This window comes from Bos javanicus, chromosome 15 (genome assembly GCF_032452875.1).
Source record: "Bos javanicus breed banteng chromosome 15, ARS-OSU_banteng_1.0, whole genome shotgun sequence".
Lineage (NCBI taxonomy): Eukaryota > Metazoa > Chordata > Mammalia > Artiodactyla > Bovidae > Bos > Bos javanicus.
Window position 1 is genome coordinate 82,306,142 of NC_083882.1, and position 18,966 is coordinate 82,325,107.

Here is an 18,966-nt window from a genome sequence, read left to right on the forward strand (position 1 = left end):
GGTGAGGTAAACTGACTAGTTCAAGATCCAAAGCTCCAGCGAACATCGCTGCTCACTGGTGAGTGAGCCCAAGAAGGGAAAACTGCCGGCCAAGTACCTCGGTCCCTCAACTAAAGAGATACCCGCCCTCCTATTTCATAAACCAAATGTCTTCCCCAGCAAGAGGTACGATAAACAAGATGGAAAAACTCCAGGAATGAAAGGCAGCTGACTTAGCGTGGTCTCTGAATTCTATTCCAAAACATCTTCTCAAATGCTTAGTCAATTTTCTTGGTTAATGCTGACCACCCAATTATATGTACCTAAGCTGTAGGTCAGACTTTATTTTTAGGGGCTCCAAAATCACTGCAGATGCTGATTGCAGCCATGAAATTAAAAGACGCTTACTCCTTGGAAGGAAAGTTATGACCAACCTAGATATTGAAAAGCAGAGACATTACTTTGCCAACAAAGGTTCGTCTAGTCAAAGCTATGGTTTTTCCAGTGGTCATATATGGATGTGAGAGTTGGATGGTGAAGAAAGCTGAGCACTGAAGAATTGGTGCTTTTGAACTGTGGTGTTGGAGAAGACTCTTGAGACTCCCTTAGACTGCGTGGAGATCCAACCAGTCCATTCTGAAGGAGATCAGCCCTGGGATTTCTTTGGAAGGAATGATGCTAAAGCTGAAACTCCAGTACTTTGGCCACCTCATGCGAAGAGTTGATTCATTGGAAAAGACTCTAATGCTGGGAGGGATTGGGGGCAGGAGGAGAAGGGGACAACAGAGGATGAGATGGTTGGATGGCCTCACCGACTCAATGGACGTGAGTCTGAGTGAACTCCGGGAGTTGGTGATGGATAGAGAGGCCTGGCGTGCTGCGATTCATGGGGTTGCAAAGAGTCAGACACGACTGAGCGACTGAACTGAACTGAAGTGAATTGAAGCTGTAGGTCTGATCTCTAACCTTTATTACCCACTCCCCATATTGAATTGCTCCAGAATGGCATCTTGGTACATTATTAGCCTTCAAAGTGTTTCTGTTCTCCTGATGGACAATCCTTTCCGTTATGCATTGCCATCACTGTTCATAAATGTGTCCAGATCCAGAGCAGCAGAGAGAATCCAGAGTCAGGGCAGAGACAGAAAGGCCCTACTTGTCCCCAGCACCCTCCCTCACGGCCTGAATCCACACCCCATTGCTGAGTGTTGTGCCCTTCCCACCAAAGCCCTCCAGAGGACAAGCTTTTCTGCATAGCCCTGAAATAAATACCAGAAGGAGCCTTGAAAAAGCAAAGAGATTTTAACAAATATTAAAGATACTGCTTTATTTAATAGGTAACAAATAAGAGGGAATTCTCTGGTGGTCCAGTGGTTAAGAGGCTGCAATTTCACTGACAAGGGCCCAGGTTCAATCACTGGTCAGGGAACTAAGATCCTACAAGCCATGCAGTGTGGCCGAATAAATAAAAAACAAATGAGAAAGTGTGTTGAAAACTGAAAAACATTAAAACTTTAAGGATGAAGGGATTATAAAGTTGAAATCAGCAAGACAGATAATCTGCAAATAAAAGTGTTATCAAAATTGCTTCTAAAGGGGTTTGAAGAATCGCCCTCAGCTATCACATTCCATGGGGGAATCTTCCAAAGAAGAATCTCAGTGGAAAACTATTAGACTAAATTCCATGAAAAAGAGATAAAGCGTGTACCTGTTCTGTGCATCAATCTCCCCTGCCTAGGCCAGTGCCAGGAGCAGAGTAGATTCTTAAATATTTGTTAAATGAACGGATGGACTAGAAACTCAACAGCTGAGTGAGAATCATAGCTTTAATGCTTATGAGTGTGGGACGGTAGGCAAGCCAATTTCCTCTAATAACAGAGAATTAAGTAAGATGAAATATGAGAAAATCTAGCCACTATGTGGTCTATGGTGGGTCCTCAATACAACTGAATTTACCTTTTTATTAAACTGTTGGTCAATCAAGAGAAAGCAAACTTATGGTTACCAAATGGGGAAGGAGGTTGGGGAGGGATCCATTAGAAGTCTGGGATTAACAGATACACACTACTGTATATAAAGTAGATAAACAAGGCCCTATCGTACAGCACAGGGAGTGATATTCAGCCTCTTGTGATAACCATAAAGAAGAAGAATACATATGCATATAAGAAAGAACATATATGCGTATACACGTACACATAACTGGATCACTTTGCTGTGTACCAGAAGCTAGAGCAATGCTGTAAGTCAACTACTCTTCAATTAAAAAAATAAAAAAATTTTAAAAACCAACTGGTCAATCATATAACTTCGGCTCCTGGATTTTATTAACACCAGCTGGTAGCCACGATCTACATAGAAACGACTGCGTCATTTTCTGTTTAAGAAAAGGTGACCCAAAAATTGCCCAGGTGATTTTGTCTCATCTCAGGTTTTCACACGACAGAGTAAAGTGGGAAAATGGAAGTGAGTCCTTTTTTACACCTGCTTCTGAGCCCCTTTCTCTTAGACAAACCCATCATTTTTATCAACAGTACAAAGAATGCTGGGGGTGAAAATCAGAGAAATCAAACCCAGTTCCTTGGGAATTTTGAGGTCTTAATTCAGAGCTGCCTTCAACTACAGGGATTTTGAAGGCTGCAAAAGAAAAGAAGTGCTGTTCAGTCTCTGAAGGCCTCAGATTTCAAAAAGTAAAAGATTTCCTGAGGCTATGGAGTGAGCGCAAAGGCAGTTCAGCCCCTGTTACAGTTAGTTTCAGAGCTTAAGTGAGTGGCATCAAACTACAGGAGAGGCTTGGGACCTCTTGTGTAGACGTGGAATCCTCTGGGAGGATGTTGCCTAAGTTCTCAACCCCAACCCAGGGCTCAGAACCGCGCAAACAAGGAATCAAAGCACCGCTTTCCCGAGGGAATGAGACATGACTGTGATATGAAAGAGGCTGAGAGGCCCGGGGGATGGCCAGGCCTTCGAGCAAAGGCTAAAATGATTGATGATCAAGTTCCGTCAAAATGCCTTCAAAGGAACTGCTGGGTCCAACCATCCCCACTCTGCCCGTGGAAGACTTCCTGTGAGTATCAGGATTTGGGTCTAAAACTTGGAGAGAGGTAGTGTGGTTCAGTGGTCTAAGGCCCTGGATTTAGGCTCCAGTCATTTTGATGGTGTGGCTTTGAACCCCGCCGCTGCCACACCTGGAGGGTTTCACTTTGGGGACCTCCCTGGTGGTCCAGTGGCTAAGGTTCCATGCTGCAGGCAGGGGACCTGGGTCGATTCCTGGTCAGGGAACTAGATCCCACATGCCACAGACACGAGTGTGCATGCCACAACTAAGACCCAGCACAGCCAAGTAATGAACATTCCTGGTCTTCCCTGGTGGCTCAGAGGGCAAGGAGGCTGCCTGGAGTGCTGGAGACCCAGGTTCGATCCCTGGGTCGGGAAGACTGCCTGGGGAAGGAAATGGCAACTCACTCCAGTATCCTTGCCTGGAAAACTCCATAGACAGAGGAGTCTGGTGGGCTATAGTCGATGGGGTCGCAAAAAGTCAGACACGACTGAGTGACTTCACTTCCTTCTAAGACTAAATGGGGAGAAATTTTAATTGTTATTTCACTTAATGTTCACTCAACTCTATGAGAACTCTATTATGTCTCCAGTCTTACAGTTGTAAAAACTTCAGTTTATACCTAGCACCCCAATCTTTGTTTCTAATAATAATCTCTAATAAAAGGAACCAGGGCTCCTTGGAGAGATGACTGCTTCCAAGACTAGAGCAAGGACTACACCAGTCAAACCTGGAGCATCTCGTCACTCCGGAAGTAAGGAGATGCTCAAGCCTGGCTCGCTCCGTCTACACTTCAGCACCGTGCTCTACTACTCCTTCTGGGGGTCCACGCACAAGAGCAGGGATGGTCTCAGAATCTAGAGACCGTCCTCTTTTCCACAGGGACTCACAGATGCATTCTCCAATAGAGTCGGCTAAAAAAGTGAAGCTTATTAACCTGTTTCTTATATGAAAATATTTTGCTTTACAAAAAAATTTGTGTTAGAATAAATTTAAGCTTTTATTAAAAAAGAATAATAATAAGTGACTAAAGTAAGTGGCAAGCTAGGTGCTGAAAGGGCAAAGATGTTTTTGCACCAGTCTTGGAATTTTGCGGATCTCAGCTTCTTGCACATCCTACTCTGAAGACTAGACCTTCCTCATCACTCTTCCATTTGATCACTATGCAATCGTGGGGAATGGAGAGAGAAAGAGGGAGGGAGATTTAAAAAGAGAGGCAGACAGGGGAGGAGAATGGGAGGAAGGAGAAGAGAAAGGAGAAGAAGGAGGAGGGAGAAGGAGGTTAGAGAAGGAAAGGGAGGGAGGAGGGGGAGGGGAGGAGGGGGAGGGAGGAGTGGGAGGAGGGAGAGGGAAGGAGGGGGAGGGAGGAGGGGGAGGAGGGGGAGGGAAGGAAAGAGAACAAGAAGGAAAAGGGAAGAGAAGAGGCAAAGGGAGTGGAAAGAAGGGAAAGAGAAAACTTCACCTTGTACGTCTAACATCCTAACTGAGACAATCTAGTCAGGACGTCTGTTTCCATAAAATAATTTAGTTCTCCCCTTTATCCACGTTTAATATTGTAGACCAAATTAAACAGCTTAAAATGGAGACTGTTAACAAGGTAAAATGGAATAGTCTTGGGTGTTGGTGAGAGAGAACCCGCTGCTCATCAGTTCCCTGTGGTCCTGAATTTACCTCCCTCCTTTTCTCTCCCAAAGGCTCTGAGTTCCCGGGAGGGACACTTCCATTTGGACTCCTGTGGCTCCTTCACTGTTGGGAACCTCAGAAGATCAAGCCCAGACTTCACCATCAAACGGGTGTACTCTGGGGTTTTAGAAAAGTGAAGGAGAAGGAAGGGGCCAATCCTGACTTTTCAGTTAGCTCAAGGCCACATATCTTTGATTGAATGCTGCCACCTCGCGGCCACTGCAAGGCTTTCCTGCGATGAGCTTACTGGGGTGCCGGCTGGGGGACCAGAGCCTACGTTCCCCGGCACCCTGACCAGTGAGTTCACTGAGGAAAGACGCTTTGGACTTACAAAGAGTGAAGAAGCTACTAGTCTTCTTAAAATGCTAGTTTTGTGGACTCATGGATGTCAGTGCCTTTTAAGACTCAAGAGATCATGAGGGGTTAAGGTACCCAAAACAGCAGTGGCCCAGTGGAGACAAGGACCGTCCCTAGAGCCAGATGTACAGGTTCAAACCCTAGCTCTCCCCGTCCCCAAGCCCCCTGTGCCTGGAAGTCTCGGTCAAGTCACTTAGCCTCTCCATACCTCTCTTTCTTATTATGGGGTTGTTGTAAGAATCAAGTTAGCAGACATAAAGTACCTAGAACACTGAACACTATAAATATGTGTTATTTTGTAAATATCTAATTTGATTGAGGATTAAACAGATTTATAGAGATGAAGTGGTCCACCCAAAGCCACAAAACTGGTTAGCAATATATTTGAAATTCAATGGACATGGTTGAGTGTAGGAGATAGTGAAGGACAGGGAAGCCTGGCATGCTGTAGTTCATGGGGTCGCAAAGAATCGAACACGACTGAGCGACTGAACGACAAAGGGCTCTGAGACCCCTGACTCATTTCCATCCACCAGTTTACCCCGAATCTCCCAAGCTTCTCTCGAATCCTCAGCCCCACTGAGGTCTCTGCCCTTTCCACGGGCGACGCCATATGCTTTACTAAGATTGGGGCCACCTGATTTTAATGTCACTTCAGTCACCCCATCTACTTTCACACTGCCCCTTCTGCCTTCCTAGCTCGGACCTTGCCTTGCCCTCTTCTCCTCCTCCTCCTCCTCCTTGAAGTATGCTGTTGATCCAGCCTCTGCTCACTCCTGTGAGAGCGTTACTGTAGCTACTGGCCCATCCTTCATACCTTCTCTCACTTCCTCTTACCCTGTGTGTCCTCAAGCATGCGTAAGTTACCACCCTTTCCCCAACTCTCAGAAGGCTTTCTCCCACCCTAACAGACCCTGTGCTCTCCCAGTATCCCTCCTTCTACCATTAAGATTGTCATCTGCATTGTCTCCCGCCGCACCCTCAAGCCACTGCACCACAGCCTCAACTGTTTCCACGTCTGTTCTATTGAAACGGTCTTCTGAAAGGCCACTCCAGAGCCTGCCTCACAGACACGCAGGCATTGCCATCATACAGGACCCGTGCGTAGGAGGGCTCCGTCCTTGGGGTTTAATGCTCTGCAGTTGCTCTTTTCAAGTTATCAGTAATTTTATCTTCAAATGTGTGTTTTGCAGGTAAAATCTCTGAACATGCCCAGGAGGCTTGGGACCTCCACTCATACCCACCTCTGCTTCCCCTTCTCTCTTCAATCCACCGTGTTCAGAACTGCAACGACTCGCTTGTTGCCTACAGGATAACATGCAACTTCTCCAGCCTGACAGTCAAACCCAACTAGCCCGACACACCTTTTTTGCTGTATTTCTCTCTCTTTTTTTAATTTTACCTTTTATTTTATATCGGGATACAGTTGATTTGCAATGTTGTGTTAGTTTCGGGTCTACTGCAAAGTGATTCGGTTATGCATACACATACACGCATTCTTTTTCACATTTTTCATCAGATATAGGTGATTACAGAATGTTGAATAGAGTTCCTGTGCTATACAGTAGGTCCTTGTTGATTATCTGTTTTCTACATACTCAGTGAGTGCTGTGTGCTAATTGTTTCAGTCGTGTCTGACTCTTGGCAGCCCTTGGACCATAGCCCATCAAGCTCCTCTGTCCATGGGATTCTCCAGGCAAGAACACTGGAGTGGGTTCCTATGCCTTCCTCCAGGGGATCTTCCCAGCCCAGGGATCAAACCCACACTTCTTATGTCTCCTGCATTGACAGGTGGGTTCTTTACCTCTAGCACCTCCTGGAAAGCCCATATAGTAGTATGTATATGCTAATTCTCTTTTATTACTACCAAGTACCCTACTTCATCGTACACTCCCGAAAAGGCGCACAGTGGGTCCTCAGTAAAGGAACTCCTCTCCACCTACACACCAAGCACTTTTCCCCTTTGCTTACTTCTTGCCTTTCCCCTTGGGGTTGGAATGCTCCAGTTTTCCTTTCTCATTTTCACTTGAAGATTCAAATTAAAGCCATCTCCACCATGAAGCTTTTTGCTGAGATTATGAAAAACATATGTGTGTCCTTCTATTTATAACACTTTTCCAAATTGCCTTGTAATATTTTGTTGTTGTTGTTCAGTCGCTAAGTCGTGTCCGATTCTTCGCAACCCCGTGGACTACAGCACTCCAGACTCCTCTATCCTCCACTATCTCCCAGAGTTTGTTCAAATTCACGTCCCCTGAGTCAGTGATGTTATCCAACCATCTGTTTAGCTCTGTGCATCGTCTGCCTCCTCTCGTTTTCCTTCCTAGTTCCTCTGTCTCGCACTGCCCTGACCTCTGCTGCCAGGCAAGAAGTCCTTCTGTACAGACAAGCTCATCTCAGGCCTGGATATGTGACTTTCCTAGGCCGTAAGGTCCTCGAGGATAAGACTAAGGCTTACTCACCTTAGATTTTCCTCAGGAGCCTAGAACCGTGCCTGAAAACAGAATGAGCCTACCGAATTTTGCACCTTGTACCTGATTCTCGGTTTAATAAAGTGGACTAGGAACAGAGATGTCATTTGAGGAGCTCAATTTAAAAGAAATGTATTTGTCTCTAACTCACCAAACTAGCGTTCAGATCATCAGACGTGGTAATCTTAAAAAAGCACTGTATGCTTCTCATTAGGAATGAAAATGGAAAAGTATCTATTTGTAGATTTGCAAACCCCGAGGGCTTTTTTGTCTGTAAAAAATAAAAAAAAGCAGCTTCGACTGGTGCTTTGAAATATCTCTCCCCCTCGCCTTTAAGAGAGAAACCAGCTGCGTCAGCTGTGTCCCAGAACATTGGCGTGTGTAAACGCACAGAAGCTGGACCCTTCCTAAAACGTGTCATCTCAGCCTCCATCTCAGCTGTTCCCTTTAGTATCATCTTCTTCATCTTAAGATGCATGCATGCTAAGATGCTTCAGTCGTGTCCGGCTCTCTGCAACCCCATGGACTGTAGCCCGCCAGGCTCTTCTGTCCATGGGATTCTGCAGGTAAGAATAAAGGACTGGGTTGCCCTCCTCTGGGGGATCGTCCCAACCCAGGGATCAAACCCGTGTCTTTTACGCCTCCTGCAGCGGCAGGAGGGTTCTGTACCACTAGCGTCGCCTGAGAAGCCCTGGAGATAGAGCTAATGTAGGTTAAATGAGGCCATGAGGGTGGGACCCTAAACAACAGGACTATTGTTCTTATAAGAAGAGGAGGAAACACCAGGGAGACACACGCACAGAGCAAAGGACACTCGGGGACAACGGGGAGGAGGCGGCCAGCAAGACAGAGAGAGGCCTTAGGAGACACCAAACCCGTGGACGCCTGGATCGCGGACTTCCGGCCTCTAGAACTGTAAGAAAATAAATATCCGTTCTTTCTGCCACCCAGGCTGTGGTATTTTGGTATAGCACCCCTGGCAATACAAGTGATGATGATGGCAAGGACTTCCCTGGAATTTTGTTTGAATTGTGGTCAGGCCATTGACAGGCGGTGCCTACCAGCGCCTTGGAAGGCCCCTGAACTCTCGCCCCTTGGCTCTGCTTCCTTAACCTGGGCTCACTGTTTTCTATCTACAGGAAGCAGCTAACAGAATAGATTTCCTGTACCATGGAAATCATTTCGTCTTGAGCACTACTTTGTCAATATGTTGCTGCAAAGGGAGATTATCAGCTCACACTCGAGTTCTTCTCCTAATCTCCCAGCATTTTCAATTCCACCAGCTTTCCTCCTGAGCCCCAAAAAAGATTTATAAAATCATATAAATACAACTAAAACCTGCCATATTTTCATAGTTTCCATGGAAATGCTAGAGATGGAAGCTGTACTGACTTCCTCACGTACCTCTTGGACTATTTTGTTAACGCCTTTTATGTGTGGTTCTTGGAGGTTTACAAAGCTCTTTTGCACTTATTATCTTGGTTAATCCTCAGAGCAAACCCACATCAGATTATTACCCACATTTAGCATATTGTGAAACTGAAGTTTGGAGAAGATAAATAACTTAACTAAGGCTGACACCGTCTGTAAATGGTACACTCAGCCTCTGAACTTGGGTTTGTCTGATGTCAAGGCTACAGTTCTGGCCACTGTATCCCAAACAACATAGGTCACACCACTGGATCACCTTTCTTGCCCCAGAGCCCTCAGCCATCCTTGAAAACTGGGCCTTATTTCTGAGATGTATTTCACACTGTTGAAGTAAAGCCTAAGAGAAAGTGTCCCAGGCAAGGGATTGTATAAGCAAGCATCAGCCCATTCTAGTGCTACCACTAAAATTGAGTAATCTTGGCCAAGTTGTGTAATTGTCGTTTTTCATGGGTAAAATGGAAATGCCCACTCTTTTCCTCCCTAAAGCCCCTCAACCATCGCTACAGTTGATGAAATGCATTAAGCTTTCTAGAACTGGGGACATTTTATTTTAATTGGGGTGTTGTTGCTTTACAATGTTGGGTTAGTTTCTGCTGTACAACAGTGAATCGGCTTATGTAAACACATGCCCCTCCCTCTGGGACCTCCCTCCTCCCACCTGCCTCTCACCCTTCTAGCTCATCACAGAGCCCCAGGCCGAGCGACCTGTGCAATGCCCCCAGCTGTCTGTTGCACACACAGTCGTGTGCATATGTCAATCCCAATTTCCCAACTCACCGTAGCCCCCTTCAGCACTCGCACGCCACACATCTGTTCTCTACACCCCGTTTCCATCCCCGCCCTTCAGCAGTCCCACGCCACACATCTGTTCTCTACACCCCGTTTCCATCCCGCCCTGTAAATAGGCTCATCTGTGGCACTTTTCTAGATTTCACAGGTGTGCATTAATATACAATATCTGTTTTTCTCTTTCTGACTTACTTCACTCTGTATGACAGACTCTAGCTAGGTCCATCCACCTCACCATAAATGACTCAGTTGTGTCCATTTTTATGGCTGAGTAATATTCTACTGCATACATGAACCCTATTAAAGTTCTGAAAACAAACACTTACTATACATCCCAACTGGAGGAGGCCATGGCAACCCACTGCAGGATTCTTCCCAGGAAAATCCCATAGACGGAAGAGCCTGGCGGGCTACAGCCCATGAGGTCACAAAGAGTCGGACATGACCGAGCGACTGAGTCCGAGCCCGCACTCCAAATGTGGTTTGAAGACGTTTCCAGTGAATTTCTTCTAACGGGCTTACCTCCTCATAACTCCCCCACTGATGCTCTGAGTTCCTGTGTCTGCTGGCCCTCACTACCTGGGGCAAATGATGCTTCCTGATGAAAGCACCTGGCACTCAGATTAAGGGCTTTCTTTGGTCAGAAGCATATCCAGCTTGTGTAGAGGGCAGGCCAGAGGCAGCAGAGGTCGGGTGGGGGATTGGTTGTTGTCTCATGTGGTCTAATAAACCCCAGAAGTCGTCGAGAGTTTTGAGCTCCGACTTTCCACCCCAGTAAGCTGTTTGTTAGTGCGCGTTAGTCGCTGCCTCACTTCCCTACTCTCCTGCCTGTACACCCACAAGGCTTCTAAATAAACTACTGCACACAAATCCTAGGCTCGGGCCCACTTCCAGGAGAATTGAAACTAAGAGGCCCTGCAGGCCGAGCCTGTGTAAGGGGATTAGCTGGGTGCCGGGGCCCAGCCCCACCGCTGTCTCTTTCGCCCACAGAGTGCTGTGTGCCAGCCTTCTTCTTTCCCCATGTTTCCTGGAAGCCCCGGAATTTCCAACTTGTCCAACTCACACATTCCCTTATAGAGCCCATAACTCCCTTCCCTTCTTTTTTCCCCTTCTCTTTCAAAAATTTCAGATTATTTTAGGAAAATCTCTCTCCCTCGAAGCACCCCTTAGAGGCACACCTCAAGCACACCTTACTTCTGAGCTTCCAATATCTCTGAACTCGTGTCTGCAAGTGGAAGAGCGACCAGACAGGGAAAGTCATATTTTCCAAGTGTCACTGGACATAATGAAAACCTTCCCCCTCAACCTCCAAAACGTTAAAAAGCGTCCCTACAAGCTCCTCTCAGAATTACTATAAATATCTTCTTTCTCTTCCTCAACTCTTTCTAACCCAATTTTCTTCAAGTACCAGTTTTCAGAATAAAGGTAAATACAACAATTCTCTTACAATCTTCCAAATTGTCTTTCTTTTTATCTGCAAGTAAGACATCAAGTTTTTAGAACATTTTCTCACTACAAATACACAGCACTACAGTGACATTCAAGATCGAGCCATCTTCTACGGAGGGGCACCAGACAAAGCAGCACGTGTAGCGGGAATTTCACCTCGGGCGTTATTGGAGTGTGACTGCTCCAGAATGTGGTGTGACTCTCTGTTGTACGATGACACCGTGGTGTGCGTACATGTTTGGCCTCCCTCTCCGATCTTCCTCGCACCTCCCGAGGCCGTCACAGAGCGCGGAGCTGAGCCCCCTGTGCTATACAGAGGCTGTCTCTATTTCACACGTGGCGCTGTGTATGCGTCAGCCCCACTCTCCCAGCACATCCCACCCAGCCCTTCTCCCGCTGTGTCCACACGTGTCTGGGTCTCTACTCCTGCCCTGCAGATAGGTCCATCAGCACCGTTTTTCTAGAGTCCACCTGTATGTGTTAATACATGATATTTGTTTTTCTCTTCTGACTTACCTCACTCTGTATAGATTTGGGAATAGATTCGAGACACTGCTGCCTTCTGGCTAAGTTGTACATCTGTAACAAGCACAGCTCAAGCTCCAGCACTGGTCTGAGGATTCTTTCCTCCTGATCCAGGATCTCTTAGCAGATTTCCATTTCCCCTTTCACCTCTAGGTTCTCAGCACGTACGTGCTGCTCTGATGGAGAGTTTTATCTAATAACACTAACCTCACAGCATTTTGAGGGCAAGTAGTCACTTTCTCAATCTCATATTTTAATGACTGCCACCTCTGTTCTTATTAAGGACCTGCTGACAACTAACGGGCTTCCCTTGTAGCTCAGAGGGTAGCAAATCTGCTTGCCATGTAGGAGACCCGGTTCGATCCCTAGGTTGGGAGGATCCAGTTGAAAAGGGCATGGCAACCCTTTCCAAATGTTCTTGCCTGGAGAATCCCATGGACAGAAGAGCCTGGCAGGCTACAGTCCATGGAGTCACAAAGAGTCAGACACATCTGAGTGACTAACAGACTCAGTATTCTTGCCTGAAAAACTCCCGGGACAGAGGAGACTGGTGAGTTACAGTCCACAGGGTCGCAGAGAGTCGGACACGACTGAGTGACTGAACACACACATGTACACAGCTGTGACGCTTGCCCTTAAACACAGTCGTCACTGCTCACTTTTATTTCAGCTAGATCTCCTTTCTCAGATTCTCAAACTGAAACTGCTTTGGATGTGTCTTAATGCTGTGCCCGCCCCCACCCAGGTCCCAAGGAAGGTCAGAATCTGCCATGTGTTTCCATCACATCCGCACTCCGGGCTCCCCTCCGCTTTTACACTCTGTGACGTTCTCGGGCACGTTCCCCCAGGGCACTGGAAAGATCTGCTTGGTTACCTTCTGTATTATCTTGAAACTCTTTTGCTCTTCAACGTATATACTCACACAGAGTCAAGATTCAGCGACCTCTTTTGGTCAGTTCCCAGAGTTTTTAAGTATCCACATCTCCTGCACAGGGCCCTTGTGTTTTTAAAAACTTAGTTCTGACCCTAACTCTGGAAGTGATCTAGTTTGGTTTAAGGCGGGCTGCATAGTACAATTCCCCCTGCAAAAGTCACTGGTGGGTATGCAGACTTCCCTGGTGGCTCAGACAATAAAGAATCTGAGGGTAACGTAGGAGACATGGGTGCAATTCCTGGGTTGGGAAGACCCCCCCCCCGACCTACCCCCAAACCCCGGAAAAGGGAAAGGCTACCCACTTGAGTATTCTTGCCTAGGAAATCTCATGGACAGAGGAGCCTGGCGGGCTACAGTCCTTGAAGTTGCAGAGTTGGACATGAGTGAGTGATTTTTTTTCTTTTTTAATGTGATCTAAGCTAGTGCAGTTCGGATGAATCTCGGGACTTTCACTTGCAAAGCTAGAGAAAAGCACTCTGTCTCCCTCTACTGCTCACAAACAGGGAGCTTATGCCCAGTAGCCATCCTACAAGGTTACGTGCTGGAACTCGTACGGGAAAATGACTGTTGTCTTTGTCTGAGTATCACCTTGGAGGACTCTATTCCAAAGGACCATTGGCCAAACTGAGTGATTCCTCCTTGAGAGTAGAGTTCTCAATCAATGGCACATTCTTCTATAAAAATATATATCCTCATGGGCAGGAAGAACTCTGTCTTTTGAGAGTAGGTTTTATTTTTTAAAAGCTATAAGGGGACTTCCCTGGCAGTTCAGTGGCTAAGACTCCATGCTTCCTCCTCAGGAGGCACAGGTTCAATCCTTGGTCAGAAAACGAAGATCCTGCATGCTGCATGGCACGGCCAAAAAAATAAAAACAAAATTTTGGAGACTTCCCTGGCAGTCTGGTGGTTAAGACTCTGCACTTTCACTGCAGGGGGCTTGGGTTCTAATCCGTGGTTGGGGAACGAAGGTCCTGCAAGCCACGTGGCACAGCCAAAAAAATTAATTAATAAAATTAATTAATAAAACCTATAAGTTATTCAGAACCAAGTAAAGAGTATATTATCAGTATGAGAAAAGTATTATTTTTTAAAAAAGGAAAACTTTTAACTTTTCAGTGGTTTCCTTGTTGCTGAAACACTAGTCCAGAAGACAGAATCCCCTTTTGGACAAATATAAAACCACTTGCATTATGAAAATAAAATTTTTCACTTCTTAATTTTACCTTAGTAAACTGCGATTTTTCTTTGACATTTTTGAATACATAGGTTCTACTGAAATCTCAAAACAGCCAATCCTTAAAAAAAAAAATTCACCACCTGAACGTTCTTTCTGGTTAAAACCCCAAGTTTCTTTTGTTAAATCCCAAACCAACCATGAACACCTGCAAACACCATCACAGAGTCACATGCAGTCAAGAGGATGTTTAGAAACGGAATATGTATTTTGCTTAGTCTGGTACTCGGCCAGCGGGATGAAAGGCCAACTGGCTCCCTGTCTCATCAGCCTCCCTCACAGCTCGGGTGCATTTGGAGTTCCTATTTTGTCGAATGTCACTGTTACCACTTCCTTTTAACCCTCAAATCCCCCTTACCATTCACTCCAGTAAAGGGGGCCAACAGGATAAAGCTTGGCGAGAATCATTTCATCCATTCCTGCCCTCCTGGAAGTTCTGTCCCCACACTAATAATCTAAAGACATCAGTCTATTTTAAAAATTCAGCCCTATTTTAAAAAATACCTCCAGGGAAGGGGATTTCCTCGGTGATTTAAAAATTTTTCATAACAAATAATCGTACGGTTAATTTTAATATCATGGTAAGAGAGACACGTTACAGAGCATATCAAGATCTCTTTTGAGGAAGCATGACGCCCTTTAAAACTGATTTGAGATAGAACTTGAGCAAGTCAGACTCTTGAATAGTCTGACAAGCTTTTCTACAGGTTTACTCATAATATTTTTCAGAGGAACAAATACTTAGGTGGAGCTTTTTTTAGGGGAGTGAGGGTTGGATTTCGTAATCCAAACTGGAAAATGGTGAGGTGAGGTTTAAAGCGCCCTTCTTCAGAGATGCTCTAAGAACAGCCATCCTGCGTGCTTTCATGCGACCACTGTGAAGTTGAAGGAAAGGCACATTCCACTTTTTAAAATAGCCTTATTGAGATATAGTTGATATACAAGAAAACTGGACAAATACATACAACTTTATGAGTTTGGAGATATGCATCCATATGCAAATATGAATTTGCAACTGCCTAGTGGAAATTATTTTCCTCTGAAGGTAAACGAAGCAATGAAAAAACTTTTAAGAAGCTTTGCCATCTTTTAATCAATCACTTAAGTGCAACAAAATAAAGTGGAAGCTACGGGCCCCAATTAAAAGTCAATGACTAGGAGTCCCTCCTTTTCATTTCTTCTGATGTAAACAAAAGGCCCGTTGTACGGAAGTAAACAAGAGGTATGATACAAACTTGATTGCATATTGTGCCTAGCATACAACATGGGAAGCAGAAAATTTATTTACCAAACTAATATGACACTGAGTCATTAAAACCACAAGTTCCTTTATTTATCAGTGATGTCAGGAGTCGAAGTTTTCCAGTTAAAATCTACTTTCTCTTGAAAAGGAGAAATACACTGAAGGGATATACAAGGAACTTCAGAGTGACACCGTGATTCCTAACAGCAAGAATAAAGCCCTGCAGCAGTGACCACCTCAACACTGTAAAGCAATCATCCTCCTGTTAAAAAAAAAAAACAAAAAAAAACAGGAACAAAGCCCACAGAGGGATTGTGGGAAAGGCAGTCTCAGGGAAATGGGGGTAGCTTAAAAGACCCAGTTCTAAGGTAAGCACACAAGACCTACCCGTAGGACCATCAACAGAGGTGAGAGTGGAGAAAGCCGAGGAAGGCTGGAGTGGAGCGAATGTGTGCGTGTGAAAATACACGTGCAGAGGCACGAGACAGCAGGTCCCAGATCAAAATTCAACTGCATTATTAAAAAAAAAGGCTTGAGATCAAAACTTAAAGCCGGAAGCCAGTCACGCCACCTCTAGACGCTCCCTTCCGTGCCCATCCCCTTTGCTTTCCCTCTAAGCCTCCTGAGCAGAAGGTCAGGAACTAGAAGTGTACTCCTCCCCCTCTTGGCTTAAATTTTCCAGCAGATCGGAAGAGGGCGCGTGTGGGCTCAGCTGAGGTTACACCGGGAAGAGCTTGTTGAAGCAGGGATGGCAGTACGTCTTGTCGTTCTGCTCCTTGAAGACCCCCTTGGACAGCTGCGTCAGGCAGAAAGCGCACACGAAGTGCTCGGGGTGGAACTTGTAGCCCATGGCGCTGATGCAGCGGCCCGTGATGGGCTGTCCGCACCCGTGGCAGAGGGTTCCTCGGCGCTGATGGTAGTGGAGCTCACAGAAGGGACGCCCGTCCAGCTCAAAGAAGGAGCCGGTAGAAAAACCGCTGAAGCACTCCTGGGAGGTGGGGGGAAGAGAAAGACAAGGGGTGCAGATGTCAAGAAGTAAAGTATCAGCAAAATTTCAGCCTGGAAATCCCTGCTGGTTTCCCGCCAGTGGACACACAGAGGTTAGAATATCGCCCCTCTGCAAACCAGACGAGCAAATGCCCACATGGATGATGTGTCTCGTATTTCTTTTTTTAAAGAAACTTTAAATTTTGTATTGGAGTATAGTGGATGAACAAGATGGTCAACCATACATAAACATGTATCCATTTCCTCCCAAACTCCCCTCCCATCCAGGCTGCCACATAACACTGAGCAGACTTCCCTGTGCTATTCGGTAGGTCCTTGCTGGTTATCCATTTTCAGTATAGCAGGCTGTACATATCCATCCCAGACTCCCTAACTTTCCCTCCTCCTCAGCCTCCCCGCCTCCTCGGCGAGCATAAATTCACTCTCGACGTCTGTGAGTTTGCTTCTGCTTTGTAAATAAATTCATTTCTTCTGTTGGTGTTCAGTTGCTGAGTTGTGTCCGACTCTTTGTGACCCATGGACACAGCCTCTTTCTTTTTAGATTCCGCATAGAAGGATGTCATACTGTATTTCTCCCTCTCTGTCTGACTTCACTCAGTAAGACAATCTCTAGGTCCACCCACGTGGCTGCAAATGCCATTATTTCATTCCTTCTAGTGGCCGAGAAAAACTTGTATTTCTTTTACGAAGCCCATGTCAAATTCTCTTCCCGAGCTGTGAACCCGCTTACCAGCCGTGCCCCAGAAAGAAGAACCCTGCCTTTCCTAAAACCCAAAAGATAAGCGGGGATACCCACCCCGCACACAAAGCACTCTGGGTGCCAGACGGTGCCCATGGCCGAAAGGTAGTTTTCCAGCACTGGCCGGTTGCAGCCCCCACACCTGGGTGCGAACATACCCAGGAAGTCCTTCCGGCAATACGGCTTCTTGTCCTTCTCGTGAAAGCCTGGAGAGAGGGAAAGCAAGGGTTTGCTCTTGCGGTCTGAGACCTTAATCCAAGTTAGAGACGGAGAAGAGGGCAGTGATGTAAACTCTCCCACATTGAAAATGCGCTAACAGACACCTACGTCGAGGGGCTGTTAGAAGAAACGCACGAGGCAGTGGAGCCACAGTGTTTCTGAATCGGGCCTGAGTCTTTGCAATTCCATGAGCTGTAGCCCACGAGGCTCCTCTGCCCATGGGATTTTCCAGGCGAGAATACTGGAATGGGCTGCCATTTCCTTCTCCAGGGGATCTTCCCAACCCAGGGATCAAACCCATGTCTCCTCTTTACCTCTCAGCCACCAGGGAAGCCTGTCTGATTTGCGCAAGTATTTAATAAGCGTTAAGGTCTATTCCTCCTCAACGCCGCTGCACCAAGTATTCCTCGGCCTCTGCATTCCCAGGCCTTGATATGGCGAGCCCCGCCTCGTGTTTCAGAAATCAACTCAAATATCCTCTAATCAGAGAGAATCTCTGCAGCCTGTATCTATCTCTTCATCTCTTTTCCATTGCCTTTTCTCTTTCACTGGAATGTTTGCTCTGAAGGAAACTAAGTATTTTGGTCTGGTCACTTTATAATCCCCAGTATCTAAAACAGTATCTGGGGGGAGAAAAGTGCCTAATATTTAAAAAGAAAGCAATATTAAATAATAATTTCCAAATTGATGCAGAAATCCAAATGTAATCATTCAAACCATACAAACACGTGAATTAGAAATGGATGGGGGCTTCCTTGGTGGCTCAGCGGTAAAGACTGCACCTGCCAATTCGGGAGACACAGTTAGACCCCTGATCTGGGAAGATCCCACGTGTCACAGAGCAACCAAGCCCGGGCACCACAACTACTGAGCCTGCGCTCTAGAGCCCGGGGCTGCAGCTCCTGAAGCCTCAGCGCCCTCGAGCCCGTCTTCCACGACAAGAGAAGCCACTGCAGGGAGAAGCCCGCGCCCCACAGTTAGAGAGGAGCCCCGCCTGCCAAAGCTGGAGAGACGCCCTCGCAGTGAGGAAGACCCAGCACAGCCCTAAATAAACAAATACTGTGTTTTTTTTTAAATGCATGGGTTCCTCTTTAACTGGGGAATAGAAAACTGTGATAAAATTGGCTCAAATTTCAAAAGGAAGTTAAAGACGAATAAATTTAGCTACATTAAAAATATATAGGAATGACTTATATATGGCCAAAAAAGATCATTAGCAAAGACAAACGAGAAACTGAGGAAAATATTTGCTACCTGTATATCAGAAAAATATAACTAAATCAAGGAGCTTCAAACTGGATATACGATTTCAATGATTGTTTTATAAAATGTAAAAAAAAAAAAAGAAAAACCAATCTCTAAAATTTTAATCAAGTTTTAGCCAATTAACCATATATTAAATTGATAACATGACTAAAGAAGGCAACAATTTATTCAATGGCTCTAAAACACAGTATTTTGACTGTATAATTTATTTATACATAGGCTGTATTCTAAAAAGAGCTACAAAAATCTTTCAAACTATTTTCAATAAGGTTACAAAAGCATTTATTCATGGTAAAACCATTTATTCATAGTAAAGCATTTTTTCAGTTTTCCTGTATGAGATGTATTTCAAGATAACTAAATAGTTAATGATGAAATGGTACTGTTTATATAATCCCATCTAATAAACGCTGAAAGAGTGATGGAAAAGTCACCATTTTACAGCTGAGATCACTGGTGATAGGCAATGATCATCAACGGGGAACTTGCAAACGGGGGGTGAGGCTAACACTGCTGCCACCAGGGTCAATCTTAGCATCAGTAAAAGTAGGTCAGGCTTCCCTGGTGGCTCAGACGGTAAA

General features: G+C 45.6%; 1 protein-coding gene across 3 annotated transcripts in view; it reads right to left on the reverse strand.

Annotated features, from left to right (window-relative positions):
- Nucleotides 1-15,218: 15,218 nt before the first annotated feature.
- LPXN (leupaxin) overlaps nucleotides 15,219-18,966 on the reverse strand; it is a 40,165-nt gene continuing 36,417 nt past the window's right edge. For all 3 annotated transcript variants that reach the window (XM_061381579.1, XM_061381581.1, XM_061381582.1), the window contains 2 exons: nucleotides 16,958-17,106; nucleotides 15,219-16,141 (listed from right to left, as the gene is read on the reverse strand). In XM_061381579.1, the coding sequence (XP_061237563.1) occupies nucleotides 15,872-16,141; nucleotides 16,958-17,106 (419 nt within the window). In that variant the 3' untranslated portion in view covers nucleotides 15,219-15,871. The remainder of the gene's footprint in view (nucleotides 16,142-16,957; nucleotides 17,107-18,966) is intronic.